This window comes from Podarcis cretensis (assembly GCF_951804945.1).
Source record: "Podarcis cretensis genome assembly, chromosome: 13".
NCBI classification, from domain to species: Eukaryota; Metazoa; Chordata; class Lepidosauria; order Squamata; family Lacertidae; genus Podarcis; species Podarcis cretensis.
The window spans coordinates 36,678,388-36,696,276 of NC_137182.1; the positions used below are offsets into that span (position 1 = coordinate 36,678,388).

General features: G+C 48.0%; 1 protein-coding gene across 2 annotated transcripts; it reads right to left on the reverse strand.

Annotated features, from left to right (window-relative positions):
- Window positions 1-3,185: 3,185 nt before the first annotated feature.
- Window positions 3,186-15,991, reverse strand: BAX (BCL2 associated X, apoptosis regulator). Of its 2 annotated transcripts, XR_013832694.1 has the most exons (7): window positions 15,837-15,991; window positions 12,947-12,995; window positions 12,453-12,620; window positions 10,040-10,175; window positions 9,826-9,930; window positions 3,867-7,678; window positions 3,186-3,829 (listed from the first exon to the last, which is right to left on the reverse strand). XR_013832694.1 is itself a non-coding variant. In XM_079950576.1 (6 exons), exons 1-6 carry the CDS (start codon window positions 15,913-15,915, stop codon window positions 7,577-7,579), a joined length of 639 nt encoding a protein of 212 aa, XP_079806702.1. In that variant the 5' UTR covers window positions 15,916-15,991; the 3' UTR covers window positions 3,186-7,576. The 2 variants fall into 2 exon arrangements, 1 of the variants encoding a protein (XP_079806702.1); XM_079950576.1 differs by having other exon boundaries at window positions 3,186-7,678.
- Between the last annotated feature and the right edge of the window lie 1,898 nt (window positions 15,992-17,889).

Below are 17,889 nucleotides of genomic sequence, written 5' to 3' on the forward strand. Positions count from 1 at the left end.
GCCCTTTCAATGAATGAAATTGTCCAAGGTTCTGAACCTCGTGTTTGTGTGCTCAGTTTGCCTTCAGAGATGCAAACTGCCCATGGAACAGTTTTGAAACAAGTAAACCTATTAGAAAAGATTTGAAGCATCTGAAAGGTAGGCTGGGATCGGCCTGGGTTTGACAATTGTGGCATGCCTGCCCCCTGCTCAAACTATTTGTAAAGTACCTACAAGTAATAATGGTTTTTAATTACAGATAGGTAGCCGTGTTGGTCTGCCATAGTCAAAACAAAAAAAATTCCTTCCAGTAGCACCTTAAAGACCAACTAAGTTAGTTCTTGGTATGAGCTTTCGTGTGCATGCACACTTCTTCAGATAAGTTAAGTTAGCCCAAGAAGCACCACAGCAGCAATTAAACAGAACAAGTAAACCCCAAAGAGAAATGTGATTCAGGGCCAGCTTAAAAATAGGTTCACTCAATAGCAATGAAGGATTCTGTTTTCTTTTGTTCATATACTTGTACTGAGTCACACTATTGGTGCATCTGGGCCAGTATTGTCTACCATGGCTGGCAGCTCTCTAGCACTAGATCCTCCAGAATCTCGAACAGGAACCTATGGCCTCCAGATGTTGTTCAACTGTATCTCCCATCATCCCTGGCCGTTGGTCTTGCTGGCTGTGGCAGATGGGAGTTGCAGTCAAAAACATCTAATGGGCCACAGGTTTCCTATCCCTGCCGTAATGTCTAACTGGAGACAGTGGGAATTTTGAACCTGGAATAATATACCTGCAAAGCATGTGCTGTTTGGTGTATTGGTTAAGAGCAGTGGACTCGTAATCTGGTGAACCAAGTTCACTTCCCCACTCCTCCACATGCAGCTGCTGGGTGACCTTGGGCTAGTCACACTTCTCTGAAGTCTCTCAGCCTCACTCACTTCACAGAGTGTTTGTTGTAGGGGAGGAGGGGAAAGGAGATTGTTACCTTGTGAGGTAGGCAAGACCAAAAGAGTGACTGCCCCAAGTTGCCCCCAAGGGACTATTATGGCTGACAGATAGGGATGCAGCTGTTGGCACGTTCCTTGGTCAAAATGGACCTAAAATGTGTCCTCCGCGTTGTTAATTTGCCTCTAGAAATTGTTAGGTTACTGGAATGAGAAGGCACAGCTGTGTTGCAAAAGCCACCTGATAATCCTGATAACTTTTAAGCACCCACCCCCAGCCTCTTCAGGGATGGCACTGCAGACACCCCTGCTTTGAAGATCCTTCCTTTGCCTCCCTGGGTGATGACTCTGTACACAGAGTAGAAGATGACAAGGATCCAGCCCCAGTTGATCCCCATAGCAAACAGGTGCTCAGACACCTCAGCCAGGAGTTTCAGTGGGTTGTGACCTGCTACGCGTTCTGTCATGCTGAAAGGAGTGTGGAGTCAACAAGCTTAGTGAGGGGCCCAAGACTGAGGTGGGGGTAACCTCAGGCCCAGGGTCCAAATGTGGCCCTCCCGGACTTTCTGTCCGGCCCTCGGTACTCTCCCCGGGCCATGCCTGCTCCCCTTCGCATCCTACTTTGCCTGGGTGGAAAGTGTCCTTGAACTGAAAACATGCCTCTGGAAAGGGATACTGTACATATAGAAGTCTCTGATTTTTGCATGCACTGGGCTGCTGCCTTCCTTAAAGCAGTAAGAGTTGCATATGTTGCTCCACCCAGTACTGGACCCCCACCCCAAGTAGGCTACGAACAGGGAACTGAGGCTGTTGGGGCAAAGAGTTACCCCGTCCCTGAATTAGCAGAGCTTAGGATTTGTGTCTCCGTCTGTCCCCTTTTGCCACTAACAGCCTCAATATGGTTTAAAATCAAAACACAACATCGAAACAATAAAGCGATAGAGGTAAATGCAGCAAAGCCAGTAGCTATGTATAAAACCATTAAAGGGCTCAACATATCCCTATAAGCAGAAGAGGGCAGGTCAGAATAAAATACCTGGAGAGGATTTGCTTGACAACTGGAGGGTGAGAAAAGAGAGAAAAATGAATGGATCTGGGTGCTATCATGGAAAGTGTCCTTTCCCTAGCGGCCACCTGCTGAGAGGGAAGGAGGGAGACCCCTGGTGGTCAGGCTGCATTCTTGCATGGTCCATTGTTTAATACAGTGGTACCTCGGGTTACAGACGCTTCAGGTTACAGACTCCGCTAACCCAGAAATAGTACCTCGGGTTAAGAACTTTGCTTCAGGATGAGAACAGAAATTGCGCTGTGGCAGAGGGAGGCCCCATTAGCTAAAGTGGTACCTCAGGTTAAGAACAGTTTCAGGTTAAGAACGGACCTCCAGAACGAATTAAGTTCTTAACCTGAGGTACCATATTGTACTGTACCATATTGGCTTGAATATAAGCCGTACTCCCTCCCCGCCCCCCCAATTCTGATTGTGAAAAGTTAGAAGTGCGGCTTATATTCGTGACCTTACAAAAATTGGCTTGGAGTGGGCTTGTCCCTGGATGCTGCCTGGTTTCGGCTGGGCCGGCTCCCAAGATGGCATGGTGAGGGGGTCCCTGAGAGGGAGCCAGAAGGCGGCAAGGAAGGGAGGAGCGTGGGTGAAAGAGCAAGAAGGTATTCTAGGAGGAGTAACAGGAGATGTAGCCGGTGTGCTGGGACTAGCACTATCCCAAGGTAATGCCTGGCTTTAGCCTGCCAAGGGGCGTGAGTCCCACCAGCCGCCTCCTCTCTCATCCCTTTGGGGAGCCATGGTGGTGCTGACCCTCTGGAAGCGCTGCCACTGGAGTTAAGGCGCTGCCTCCTTGGCCCCCGCTCCTCCTCAGGTATTCTCTTTTTTTCTTTCCCCTTTAATTTTACAGGTGTGGTTTATATTCAGGTGCGGCTTATATTCGGGCCAATATGGTAATATCTCTGTAGTCCTCAAACCAAACTTGGGTTTTCCATTTACCAACCAAGCACGCACACTCAGGATCTAACACAGATAAAGCATAACTAATCTGGGTTAAGTGAAACAGAGTATTATGCATTCTTTATGTAAGAACACATGCAAGGGTTTGCTAGATCAGATCAAGGCCCAGCAGCCTTTTGCAATAATCCCAAAAATCAGCAGGGACCTTGGTGGTCCATCTTATATCAGTCAGTTGGCAGGCTGTACTCATACAGGTTGCTTGTCAGGCCCTTTCCCCCCTTTATGAATAACCCCAAGACTTGCAATTTAATTTTTAAAAAATCTTTTAATTCATTGCCACACACCAACAAAAAACTGTAACTTCACAGTTAACAGATCAGAAAAGATGTATCAAACTTTTTTTTCCTTAAAAAAAATTATAAAATGGGTAATTTGATTTATTTTAAAAAAGTACAGAAACTATTGCGTCGGTAAGGGGTCAATTGCATAGAAAGAGACATGTGAATCAACTTCAACTGTTAAGACAGCTGCCGCCACCCTTCAAGTTACAGTACAAGGCTGGCTTCATGGCAGCCAGATGAGATTGCTGTTGGCTGTACCCTCCATTGGGGCCTGTTATCCTCTGCTATGCTCCAGGGCTGTGGATCTCTTGCAGTGTATGCCAAAACACAGAAATATGCACTGTTAAATGTTTTTCCCCCAATGAAATAACATGGCACTCTGCAGAGACACAGAGGGGGCAAACTTACTGACAAATTCTGAGGCCTCGCTAAGGGACTTGTGTCTCCCCTATCTCAATGACATTATCACTTCACCCCCCCACTCCCTCCTGAATCAAAAGCAGCCATTGCTGAAGGCCTCAGGTCAGCCTGAAGCAGATTTTGTGGGAGGGTGGAGTAGGAGAAGGCTGAACCACTGCTGCTTGCTGGCCTTGACGCTTTAAGGACCTCTGCCAACAGCTCACCTCCATTTCAGAAGCAGGTCACAGCTCAGCAGGAGAGACTGATTTACGCCACATTTGCAACATACACTTAAAGCAATGCTATGCCACTTTTAACACACATGGCTTCCCCTAAAAAAATCCTAGGAACTGTAGCTAGTTAAAAGCACCGAGAGCTGTTTGGAGATGTGTTTTCCCCCTCACAGAGCTGCAATTCCCAGAGTTCCCTGGGAAGAAATATTGTTAAACCACTCTGGAAGGGGAATAGGTTTCCTAGCAACTCTTTAACTCTCAGCACTCTTAACAAACTACAGCTCCCAGGATTCTCTGGAGGAAGCCATGGCTGTTCTAACATGATTTAAGAGAGCTTGAAATGTATAGTGTGGGCCTGGTCCCTTGACACGAGTGCCTGCCTCCATACTGGAGACAGCCCATTCAGCAGGACCATTTGTGTGTTCAACTCCTCCACCACCATTAGATTAGCTGGCAAATGTGGACACCCAGAGAACCTCTCAGCAGTTGTTTGCCACAGCCCCTTTGGCACTTGCCCAAATAGATGAGCAGCAAGTCCACTGGGCATCAAGAGAACAGCTGAAGATGCTGGTAGAAAAAGAGATTAGTCACAAAAAGAAGAAAATAAAGAATGATGCTGGATGGGGCTTCGGGAACAGAAACACAGGGCAAGACACATACCCAAGAAGGGGGCAAACCCAGGGTCACACACACACATACAGGTCTTGGCATATTTGTAATGCAACCCACAATTAACAATCAATGCTGCAGAGTAGCTGACACAAAACCTATCCAGACATGAACTGCCCCTCAGGTGGTGATGTTTAAACCCAAGAGTTAAACCCTCCAACGTTTTCTTGCACCATTAACCACGCTTCCTTAATACCCCAGAAGCCCTTAGAATAGAAACAAACAGAAAAAACACCCCACATATTGAGATTATCAAAGCACTGAAAACCCATTACAGTATTTCAGAATCCTCCCCTCCCCAACCTCCCAGTTCAATTCATTTCCACTTTCAGACTCTACAATCCCAATCAAAGTCATGACATCAAAGACTCCAAATATAAGACTTCAGATGCCCATCATCCCAATCCCAACAGCAATATGCATTTTCCTGTCTGTCCCCCCACCCCACCCCAATGGGGAAAAACTCAAGCCCCTCCCTTAATGACGTTACACTCCCGCAAACCCAACCCCTGAGGTAACAAAATCCCCCCTCCCAATATAATTATTCAAGTACATTTGGTTCTCCCTGACCCGCCGCTCCCACACCACTATGGGATATCTCATGCTCCAAATCTTAAACTTCCCCCTCCTCGTTTCCCCACCAGCTTCACGACGCAACATAGGGCTGAACTGATTTGCCCAATGGCTGCAAAGGAAGATTATTGGGGGCTTCTAGGTGTCATATCCTGCCCCGATTGTATGTGCTGTCAACTATGTGTACAGCTGGGGCTGGGGGAAGGGGTGTATTGGCTGCATCATCACTTTCTGCAAGAGGCACTGCGCGAGTTGCGGGGAACGAGTGACCTTGCAGATGTTGTTGCATTCCTGTCATCAGCCCCAGCCAGCTTTGGCCAATGGCGGAGGATGATGGGAACTGCGGCCAACAACACCTGGAGGGTTACAGGCTTGCCACCGACACTGCACAGGCCTTGGCAACCACATGAGCCTTTTGCCTCTGCTTATGGGATCACCTAGCCTTCCCTTGTGCCTCACCAGCACAACCTGTTGGCTGAGGGGGATGGGAGCGGTAGCTCACAACATCTGGAAGGCAGCAATTCAGGTACCCAAATGCCGTTCTCTGTTGGATCCTTCTCTGCTATATGCCATCACCCTCCCTTCCCAAGATGGCCTCCGAGAAGCATCTGCTGCTGGAATCGGGGACAGAAGCTTCTTTGCCAGATTTGACGGTCTCAAGCGGTATTATCCAGTTCCTCAGCAAAGTTAAGCAGTTGAGAAGGCCAAACTGCTCCAGCCATTCACTTGTGCCTTATTTTGAGCCCCTGTGCTTCCTCGAAGCGGGCACATGCACCCAGCTCTCTCCTGGCACCCAGGCAGCAGGAGGGACGGCTTGGTGACTGAAAGGTTGCCTAACTAAGAAGAAGACTACAAGAAGTGGATTTTGCCCGTTACGGGGCAAAGCAGGGCCCCAAACCACCCAATATATACCTCAGCAGTTCCAGCAGCATATCTCTCTGCCACCCTTCACCCCCTTGTGCCAGACAGTCCCGCACCTGTCTGTCTCCATCTGCCATGAACAACTTTCTCCGAAACATCAGGGAAGATGCTGACTGGTAATAAGTATTTTTGAGAACCCATTACAATGAGCAACTGATGAACTGGAGGAAAGGGGAACAAAGAGGCAGACACCCAAGACTGCTAGGCAAGGACAAAAGCTCTGCCCCCTACAGTAAGTAGTTAAGTTTTCAAGCACCTGTTGGCAAGAAAGTAAACGCCACGTGTTTCAAGGTGCGCTGCCAGCACGGTAGCACAGGTTTCGGGGTGTTATGTGCTCATCTGCTGATATGCAGTCACAATACCTTATCACTGTGCATGTGGGGGAAAGGAGAGAAAGAAGAGAAGCCGCACTGAGCCAAATGCCCCCATCACAGGTAGGATTAAGATATTCCACACTGGCACATGGAGTAGGAAGGTTTGCCAGTACAGTTTGGTGCTTTTCTTCTTCTTTTCTTTTTGCCTAATAAACCCCTGGAGGACAATTAATCCATTAAAATACAGAACGGAGAAGAGATGAGCAGTGAGATGAGAAAACTCTGTGGGATAGGCAGAAACCCAACCTGCAAACCCTCCTCACTTCTTCTGCTTTCTAAGCCCCCAAGGCTCTCTCCAGCCTCTGAAAGCTTTTTCCGTGGGACAGGTGAATTTCCTTCTTGCAATGTCTTCTGTTCCACTTGGAGAACAACTGCTTTCTAAAAGCACTTCTCTTGCTTTCTTGTCTCCGGCATATGCATGAGTGCTTCTCTTTAGCACCACCTAGAGTTTTTCTCTAGAAAAACAGATGGATCTGGTAGAATGAAACAAGGCTCTGGAATTCCTACTGTTTTAACAGGTATGGAAGTTTCCTCAAAACAAGGACAGGCAAACAGAAAAACGAAGAGCCAACACACAAATCGGTTGCTGCAGAGTCTCTGCCTAAATTCACTTCCTGGGCAGTGCTGATTCTTAGCCGGGTCAGGAAGTTGCCTTGAAATCCTGAAATCCAAACCGCTATCATCTGCTCAGACAATTTCTCAAGTTCTGTAGGGAAAGAATTCGGTTCTCTCCTCTTGAGGATTTCTCAATCTGCATTTCTAGAGAGTGGTCTCACTTCAGTTTGAGAGATGCCACCTGAGAGAGTCATCCTCTTCTTCGAAAACTGAACAGGAATTCAGCAGCGTCGACAGACCCTCCAACAAGCAAGAACAGCCACTGAGATCCTTCATTTCATAGTCCACAGCCCAGACACACTCCATGTCCTCTGACCCTAAGAGGCACAGATAGGCAAAAAGCAAAGCCAAATAGTACACATTCCTTGGGTGAAAGAAGGGTGTGCACTTAAAAAGAAAAAAAAGGCACCAAGATAATGAGAGCATTTGTTTTAAAAGCTCCCCTGCCCATAACAGGAGGGGGGAAATCCTAGCCAATTTTCATTCTTTGATTAGAAAAAAAGAGGGGAAAGTGACTTCCCCGCTTTGTCATCACAATGAAAAGGCCCCCCTTTGGTGGGGGGGCTGAGGATTAAGACATTTTCCAGAAGGTCAGCGAGGCAGTCAAGACACCTGCGGCAAATACAGCGATGGTCTGCCAAGTGGGGGTGCCAAAGTAGGACAGGAGACCTTCCTGGAAGGGAAAGAAAAAAGGATGGCAGTAGTGAGAAAAGCATGCAGAGACATGTCAGAGGCAGTAAAGTCCCACTAATGGCAACCGCAGGAGGGGAGAGGGCTCTTGCGCTCAGGTCTTGCTTGCAGGCTTCCCAAAGGTATCTGGCTGACTGCTGCGAGAACAGGATGCTGGACCAGTGACTGATCCAGCAGGACACTCTTAAGTTCTTGAACAGCTGTCCATGGAGGCACAGGTTAATTCTGTGTCCAGGGCAGCTGTCTACCAGCTCCACCTGGTACGCAGGCTGAGACCCTACCTGCCTGCGGACTGTCTTGCCAGTGGTGCATGCTGTAGTTATCTCACACTTGGACTACTGCAATGTGCTCTACATGGGGCTACCTTTGAAGGTGACCTGGAAACTGCAATTAATACAGAATGTGGCAGCTAGACTGGTGACTGGGAGTGGCCGCCAGGACCACATAACACTGGTCCTGAGAGATCTGCATTGGCTCCCAGTACGTTTCTGAGCACACTTCAAAGTGTTGGTGCTGACCTTTAAAGCCCTAAACAGCCTCAGCCCAGTATACCTGAAGGAGCGTCTCCACCCACATCATTCAGCCTGGACACTGAGATCCAGCACCGAGGGCCTTCTGGCAGTTCCCTCATTGCAAGAAGTGAGGTTACAGGGAACCAAACAGAGGGCCTTCTCGGTAGTGGCTCCCGCCCTGTGGAACACCCTCCCTTTAGATGTGAAGGGAATAAGTAGCTATCTTATCTTTAAAAGACATCTGAAGGCAGCCCTGTTCAGGGAAGTTTTTAATATTTAATGCTGTATTGTTTTTAGCACTTGATTGGAAGCCGCCCAGAGTGGCTGGGGAAACTCAGCCAGATGGGTGGGGTATAAATAATAGGTGATGATGATGATGATGATGATGATGACTATACTGCAATGCTCCGTGATGGGAGAAAAGCCCTGTGTTGGTATTTGGATCTGCTCCAATCGCATGCAGAAAGGGGCAGAAGAGGGGTACAGTTTTAAACAGCAAAAGGGGGGGGGGTGCCAGCAGACTGTGTTAAACCTTCTCTCCAACCACAAGTTACTGCCCTGCAGCCTCTGCTCCTTCAACATCACCCCCACTGGCCCAACCAGGTACTCTTCTCTCCAGCTAACCTGGAGGAACAGAGATCAGTCAAAAGGGGGGGGGGGAGTATTGACTGGGGTGGGGGGAAGGGCTGCAGAAGGTAAAATCTAGGCACAGGAATTGCTTGGTTCCTATCACCCAAAAGACATCAACAAGAGGCAACGTATATTCAGATTTTCATAATATGTAAGCTTTTTTGGGGACGCGGGTGGCGCTGTGGGTAAAAGCCTCAGCGCCTAGGGCTTGCCGATCGAAAGGTCGGCGGTTCGAATCCCCGCGGCGGGGTGCGCTCCCGCTGCTCGGTCCCAGCGCCTGCCAACCTAGCAGTTCGAAAGCACCCCCGGGTGCAAGTAGATAAATAGGGACGACTTACTGGTGGGAAGGTAAACGGCGTTTCCGTGTGCTGCGCTGGCTCGCCAGATGCAGCTTTGTCACGCTGGCCACGTGACCCGGAAGTGTCTCCGGACAGCGCTGGCCCCTGGCCTCTTAAGTGAGATGGGCGCACAACCCCAGAGTCTGTCAAGACTGGCCCGTACGGGCAGGGGTACCTTTACCTTTACCTTTTAAGCTTTTTAAGGTATGATAAACTAATCAGCGAGAAAGGCAGCTGAAGTTGTTACTTGACACCCATACTCACTAAACGGGCTACTCAAATCATGCTGACTATCCAACAGCCTTGCAAGGCTTCCTCAATGTTCACTTTTAAGGTGCAATCATCATCATCATCACTCTACAAAATTAGGCTGCTCTAAATGAGAAAGCACTGTGGAAAACCAGGAGTGGATTTACTTGTTAAAGGATTTGTGTGTTCACTTTTGGTACTGAAAACACAATGCCTGTGCTGAGCTTCATGTACACAGAGACACTCTGTTCCTTCATTCCAAGTGTTTCCCACCTGATTCTGGCTGGTATGGTTCTCATAAAAAAACAACAACCCAAAACCCAAGCAGATTCCAAAAGCCTGAAGTCTGCCCACTCCTAGCCTAAGATTTTCTACGCCCAAAAGCATCACTGTATACTCACCCATCCTCCCTGGGCTTGAATCCAGGACAGGACATGATTCTGGATGTATTCCATGGTCCAGCTGATGATCGTCCTTATGAGCTCTGGTAATTTAGTGCAAATTGCCTGCCCAAGGGTGAGGAAAGGGGAAAAGAGGGAAGAGCAGCCCGTTATTAGATGCAGTAAAGGAGAGGCCAGACCAGCTGGGGTGGGGCTGGGAGCATGACACACCCACCTTGAGGACCAGCTTGCAAGCGAAGTAAAAAAGAGCCACCACACGGCCCCAGTTGAAGGTTCCGTCCGAGAACATCTCTGCAGCCACTCGGAAAAAAACTTCCTTGGGAGGATACATCTGAACTTGCTCTATCATTCTGCAGGGGACACAGGATAAGGAGTAGCTCAGGTTAGGCATGCTTCCAGCAGCAGAGAAGACACTGGCAACACTGAGGTTTCCTCCCACACAAACCACAAAGCACTTGGGCTCAGTGCAGACTCAGAAAAAAGAGAGACCTGAGGCTTCTGTAAAAAGCTAATGCCATTTAATAAGTTCAGCACACATGCATCTGACAAGGCAGAGAGCCAACCACAGAGAAGAGATCAGAAAGTCACCCGGCCAAATTCTGCCCTCTAGACTCCAACCCCATCCGGATCGGCAGCAGTCGAGGAGTTGTAAGTTCAGTGACATCAGAAAGTCAACCAGTTTCCCCATCCCTACTCCAAAGCAAGATGGCCCACAGTGGGTACCCGGCTTCCTTTGCATGAAATCCCAATTAGAGCATATTAGAAGCCGGGTGTGAATGTGCACTCTGAAAAGAGCCCCTGCAAAATTTGAGGATGCCAGAAAAGAAATGCAACCATACCCAGATGCCTAGCCTATGTTATGGGAAGCAAGCGGGCAAAAAACCCCCACACCTAACACATTTATTTACAGGTGGAATATGGAACAAAAGCCACCCACAAAGTTCCCCAAAGGGGCAGAAGCACATTCTAATCAGCATCCTGTCTCCCGTTGCAGGAGTGTTTGATGTCCATGAAAAAGGAGTGGAAACACTTCTATTTTACTTGGTCTTGTCTGTCCTCACAAGCCCCATGCAGTGATGCAGTAAGTTCTCTCTCTAGGCCAGCCTCAAATATTTCATCACACACTAGGGCCACCAAGAAGCAGAAGCCAGGAATGGGTGATGCAGAAGGACAGGGGAAGAGGGAGGAGGTGTCAAAGACGAAAAACAAGCTAGTGTCTCAATAACCACTTGGTGAGGAGGAGAATTAGCCTAGCCTAGCTGGAATCACAGCAAAACCTGCCTTCTACCCCACTTTTGACACTGCGTCACCTGGAGAGGACCTTGCAGGTGTGCTCTCTCTCTGTGCTCAAAGCATGCGAACATACACAGCAAGAGGTTCTTGGAATAGAACTGCATTTCATCTGTCCATATCGAGCTGGGGAATCACTTCCAGCTGGCAAGCCAGATTCATTGTGGCTTCTGTGGGTCACATTTGACAGGTGGGTGGGGCCATCTAACCTGTCTAGCACCGGATCTCATATTAACATTTGGTGTGTTTGACTCTTGGCTGAAGCAGCACAGCTTGCACTCGGGATTAGATTTAAACGCGGCCAAGTACAAGTCGTGCTGGAAGAGGAAATGGGGAACCTTCCCTGAATAAAAAGGAGTGGTATTTTGGGCAGACGTCCAAATCCATTCAGAATCCCCGGAGTGAACCAAACCCCGGTGGCGAGGTTTGCATTCGGTGCAAAACCTAAACAGCATTCCCACAGAGAGCTACAACTTCCAGAAGGTTTAGCAATCAATCCCTCTTCCCAGAGAAATACAGTGGTACCTTGGGTTACAAACACTTCGGGTTACAGACTCCGCTAACCTGGAAGTAGTACCTCGGGTTAAGAACTTTGCCCCAGGATAAGAACAGAAATTGTGTGCTGGAGGTGTGGCAGCAGCAGGAGGCCCCATTAGCTAAAGTGGTACCTCTGGTTAAGGATGATTTCAGGTTAAGAACGGACCTCCTGAACGAATTAAGTTCGTAACCAGAGGTACCACTGTATGGGGATTTTAGGTCTGTCAGGGGAACGAGGTCTCCTAATAACTCACAGCTCCCTTAACAAACTATACTTCCTAGGGCACTTTGGGGGAAGCCATGCTTGGTTAAAGTGGTATAATAATAACAACTGTACAAGGTTAGACAAGGTAGTCAAGGTGGCTGCAGCAGGTACCTTGTATGAGGTATCTCCTCTCCAGAGATGCTCACTGAGTGCATGCTTTAATCTCTTTGCTGCCCCAGGCAAATGTTTATTTTTTGTGATTCAACTAACTTTTTACTGATGTTGTTGTCTTAGTGCTCTTGTTGCTTTGTGTTGTTTTTTAATCCTACCTGTGCTGTTTTAATCCTGCATCTTTCCAGGAGCTTATGGTGAAGGATAGTTAACAAGTTAAACTAGGAAAAAGCAAGTTCCTCTTCTGCATACACAGCACAGGGATGGGCATTTCCCCTTGCTATCAATAAAAAGGCACAGAATTGGTAGAGGACAGAAAGGCAATTGTGCTTCCGCTGGTTCTACTCCCATTTGCCGATAAACAATACCAGGAAGAAGGGCCTATTACGCTGGTTTCTCGCCCCCACGTGATAGTAAAACGCACCTCTGCAGCTCCATGTTCCCATCCAGCTCGTCTCCAATTCGGCGCAGGCAATCGCTCAGCTGCTTGGTTTTTGGGTCACAAGCCTCAGACTCGGAGACCCCGAGCTCTGCCATTGTCGCATCAATACGTCCCGAGTCTCCACAGCACTGCACTCGGTCCCTGATAAAGCTGCCACAGGATGCAAGAGAGAGATGATAGGGAAGTCTTCAGCCAGAGAGAGCTAACCCCAATCCCACTGCTCACCAGAGGAAGCCCCAAGCACAAAAGTCAAGGCTTTATGTCCTCCTTCCCTAGAAAGCTCTGCTATAGTAAGGGAACCTGCGCCTCTTCAAATGTTGTTGAGATTATGACTTCCACAATCCCCAAACGTGCTAATGGGCTGATAAATGCTGGCAGCATGAGAACACCGAGATGGGGCACTGCTCCCCCACCACTGCAGTACAAGTGAGCTTCCAGACATTTCCTGCAGATATGTTTCCGTTCTGAGCACTCACCCCTTGAGAAGAACAGTTCCCGTCTGAAGAATCTGATCTGATCTGGAGCCTGGAAGGAATTAGAAGCATGACGTGAAAATAAGCAAGGCAGAGGAGAGATGGTCCCTAGGTATAGAAGGGGGCAGTACCCTTTAACAACACCAATCTGAACCACATTTCCGCTTCCCACAGCAGCCAATCAGATGCTCCCTCAAAGCCCACAAACAGGGCACAGGAGCAAGAGCCTTCCTTTATTATCCTTCTTTATTAAATCTGTACACCACCCTACATCTCAAGTTCCCAGGGCAGTTCACAACAGCAAAGTACAACATACATAATAAAACAGAACCAAAGACAGAACAATTACATCCCTTCCCACAAACACATTTTAAAAGCCATAGAATGTTAATCAGTCAAACTTCTGGTTGAAAAAAAACATTTTTGCCCGCTACCTAAAGATATGTAATAAAGGTGCCAGGCAAGCCTCCCTGGGGAGAGCATTCCACCAATGGGGAGCCACCACAGAAAAGGCCACCCTCTGGAGCTCTCAGGAATCACATGAAGAAGGGCCTCAGAAGACTATCACATGGTCCTCTGGGTGGGTTCATTCCTTGAGTGTCACGTCCCAGCAACTAGTACCCAGCAACATACTGCCTCTGGGCACATAGGTCCCATCATAATGAACAGCTATGTATCCTCTGTGAATTTGCTTTTTTGCGCTTTAAAGCCACAGCAGACATCATCACATCTTACGGCAGTGAAAGGTATAGGTTAATCATGCACTGTGTGAAGCTGCACTTTTTGTCTGAACATTCTTTTTTCCAAAGCATTTTTTACTTTTCAGTTTAACGGGACAACTCCCTGGCCCCCATGCCATAATACGAGGAGAAAAAGTTTTCTCTCTCCCTACTATGATGCTGTGACACAGAAGACTATCCTACTAGAGAAAACAAGAGCCCCAGATCCCACCTGCTCTTACACACTGGGACCACTCCCTACCTCTCCTGGAGATGGCAGCAGGAGACTCACTGAAGCTCACAAGACTTTCCTCCTCTACTGCCCCAGGTAAACAAACCCATTTGCCTTTCGTTTCCCTGAGCAGACTCCCGTTTCTCATAAATGTGTTTTTTTATCGTTATGACTAATCATTTGCGTGGCACTTCTTGTTTTTTACTGCTCTGTCATTCATCTTTACAGTGGCTGACTCAGGTGACAGTTTTTGTTTCTCATTTAAAGCTTGAGACAAAAGTGTTGGGCCCAAGACTGAGAAGATGTGTACATGTTACACCCATCACAAGAAGCTGGCTTGCAGCAACCTTCCAGAGTGATTTGGAAAAAGCACAGAGCAACTGCAGGCTGATTTTTAAAATCTGGGTCCACATGGCAAGTATATTGTATAGACTGGCCTATAGTCATTAGCTGAAATGGGATCTGAAGCCACCTCTTGAGCCACCACTTTATGTACAAGATTAGGATGCGGAAATCGGAGCTTCTCAGTCCCTTTCCTAAATGCTTTGTTTGTATTCTACAGCACATTTACACAGATAATCATTCCACACTTCCTTCACTATCCCACCGCAGCTCCCCATAAGGCAGCCTAGGCAAACTCCCTGCCTGAGACCAGACAACTTATCCACTCATCTGTCTGCAGAGAATCATTGAATTGTAGAGTTGGAAGGGACCCCAAGGATCATCTAGTCCAAGCCCCTGCAATGTAGGAATATGCAGCGGTCCCATAAGGGGACTGAACCTGCAACCTTGACATTATCAGCACCATGCTCTAACTAACCCAGCTCACACAGAGCAAAGAGTTGTTTGACTAAAATATAAGAAACCTCCTTTGCTACACTGAACAATTCCGCTACTCCTCCATAACGGTTAAGTCTGACACAATGTTCAATGTGCATCCCTGAACAAAACAAAGCCTGTTATGTGCGAGAGCATTTTGCTCACATTCACTGCTTGCCTCAGCCACCCCCACATGGATCTAAATTTAGGCGGTAAAGTTCAAGGAGGCATCTACTTGCCTTTCATTATATAAATTTACACAAAAGCCCCATAATGCTAAGTTGTCCAGGCACCCCAGAAAACAAACAAAACGATTAAAAGGCAACACAAAACAATAAGAACATAGGTTTTAAAATCAAGAGGACCAGACACTAGCTGTTTGAAAGGCCTGGGTGAAAGGCTAAAAAAATGGTGTCAGGCAAACCCATGGTGGTAAATGCCTCACTTTGTTTGATCAGGGGCACTTGGCTGGAGACAAGGACCACCAACTTGACATGAATGACTAGTTTATCAGGGATAACACAAGGAGTTAGGTAAACTCTCACAGAGGACAGATCTGCCTACAACTGCCATAGCTAGGTGAAATACCAGCCGCAGGGGCGGGGGGTGGGTGGGAGACAATACAGAAGATCAGATCCCCTTGTCTTCAGACCCTAACTTTTGGGCTTCCCCGTAACAACCCGTTTGCCCACCGTTAGGAAGAGAAACCTGTATGCCGCCGCCACGTGCTTCTTGGCGAAAGGGCAGATTTAAAATAAATAAGCAAATATTAAATAAAATCGCCCCCAAAATAATTATATAAATAAATGGAGTACAGCTGCATGCCCTGGCATGCCCACGGACTTCACTCAATGGGTGGACCACTACCGGAAGCGGGATGCTAAAACACACACACACCCCGGACCCACATACCCCATGGTCAGTGCATAAATGAGCAAACCCCACATTTAACTCCGCGGGGTTTAAGTCCGAGCAGACATACAGAGGGATGGGCGCTGGGTGGCTTCTCTCTCTCTGTCTGATCCACCCAGATTCTCATGCTCTTCCACTAAAGAGGAGGCTTCCCCCCCCGCCCCCAATTTGCAGTGCTTTGCCTCTCTCCATAACACTCTCCTCACCATACCTCGGGCAGGTTCACCCCCTCTCCGCGGTGGGGGCTCCGGCGGCTGCTGCTCCTCTTTCCCCGGGCCCGCCGCCGCCATCTCTCCTCCTCCACAGCCACCCGGCTCTGCCCAACCCGCGGCCGGCAGCCTCCCTGCAGAAAATCACGTGACGTAGTCTATATAGGAGGGGCGGATATTTAGAGCAGCGAGCGCCGAGGGCGGGAGAGGCCCGTCGCCGGCCACGTGACGGGAGGCAAGGCCGCAGAGAGGCGGAAGGGGCCGGAGCGGCTCGCGAGGCTTCCGGGGTGGAACGCGGGTTGAGCAAGAAGCGCATAGAGTTAGAAATAGCAGTAGAGGGACACATGCAGGGCGAGATTCCGGTTCGGGGGGGGGGGCTTTCCTTTCCCCTCCAAAGACAGACCTCCCCAGCCTTAGAGATGGGTGGAGGTTTTGGCGGCAGCGGTGTCCGTAAGAAAGAAGGCAGCGGCGGAGCCAGGGCGGCTGATGGTCTTTCTACTTCAGCATTTTGTTTCGTGGAGGTTTTCTCCGCTGATGCTGAAAATAGGAGACCTGTTGCCTTTATTGAGGAAACAGGCTTCCAGCCTTTCTCAACCTGTGGGTCCCCAGATGTTGTTGAACTACAACTCCCATCACCCCTAGCTAGCAAGGCCAGAGGTCAGGGATGATGGGAGTTGTAGTCCAACATCTGGGGACCCACAGGTTAAGATCCCGGGGATCTGCAGCACTTATGGTTAACATTTGTTGGGGCATAAGGCTCTCTAATCCGGGTTAGATGGAGCAGTGCTTTTTTTCTTTAAAAATGGTTAGGGGTACTCTCATTTTCCTACTCATATTGAAATACTGCCCCTCAATGAGGCCAAACTTAGATTCACAAAATGATTAGGGGTATGTTACCCTGCGTCCCTCCAGGAAAAAAGCACTAGACGGATGCATTTCCTCCAATGTTTTTCTTTTGTTTGTCTTTTTATAAATAACTTCAAACTTTTTTGTTTAAATAAAAAACCCCAAACCCATTAATTAAATGAAGTATTGCTATTCACACCACTGCCTACGTTGCCTTTACAGGAGCACAACACGCACGATGGTGGATATGTGTGTTTGTGTGTAACGCTTGAAGTGATTGGCTGTGAAATCAATCACATGGCACATAAATGCAGGAATAGGGTTGTACAGCTTGCGAAAGGTCGCGTGGTGAGGGAAGAGTGACTTTGCCTGCTCTCTGCTTGGGCCATGATGCTCTGACCACCTGTGCCGCTTTACCTGTGAGTGAGGCCTTTTGGACAGGGCAGAACTTGGGTGTCTTGGTGCCTGGGGGCAAACACCGTAGTTTTATAGTGCAAAATAAAAATGCAATGATAAACAATGATAAACAAGTGCAATGCAATGATAAACAAGTATTTATCATTTAAAGTTATGGCCAGTGGGTTTCCCCCCTAAAATGTTTAGGGGTACTCTCATTTTCCTATTCATACTGAAATACTGCCCCTCAATGAGGCTGAACTTAGATTGACAAAATGTTTAGGGGTATGCGTACCCCTGCATCCCCCCAGAAAAAAAGCAATGGTTATGGCTGTGAGAGAGTAGCTATAAGCACTGGCCTTTTAGAGAACAACAGGCTATGATTTTAAAAAAGGGGTTGTATTGGTGACTGTATTGGTCAGTTGGAATCTAATGGCATCATCTGAAACATTAGCAGCTGATGCATCTGCTCATCTTCCAAAGTGATCTATGCCATCATCTGCCACCAATACCCTTCTGCGGTCTACAAAGGACAAACAGCGAAGTCTTTCTCTCTGTAAAATAATAGGAAAGGCTCTTAGTGAAATAATAAAAGGACACCAGGAACAGCATTATCCAGAAAGCATTAGAGGGATATTTGAAACCACACAGGACACTCTTTAACTGAGCTTAATGCCACCATCCTTGAACAAAGGAACTTAAAAATGAGACTGCAACTTGAAGCTGCTGGGCTACAGTTGGAACAAACGTGTTTTTCCCTCTTATATAACATGATCCAACTCTACAATTCTATGATCTACATGTGCTTATTCG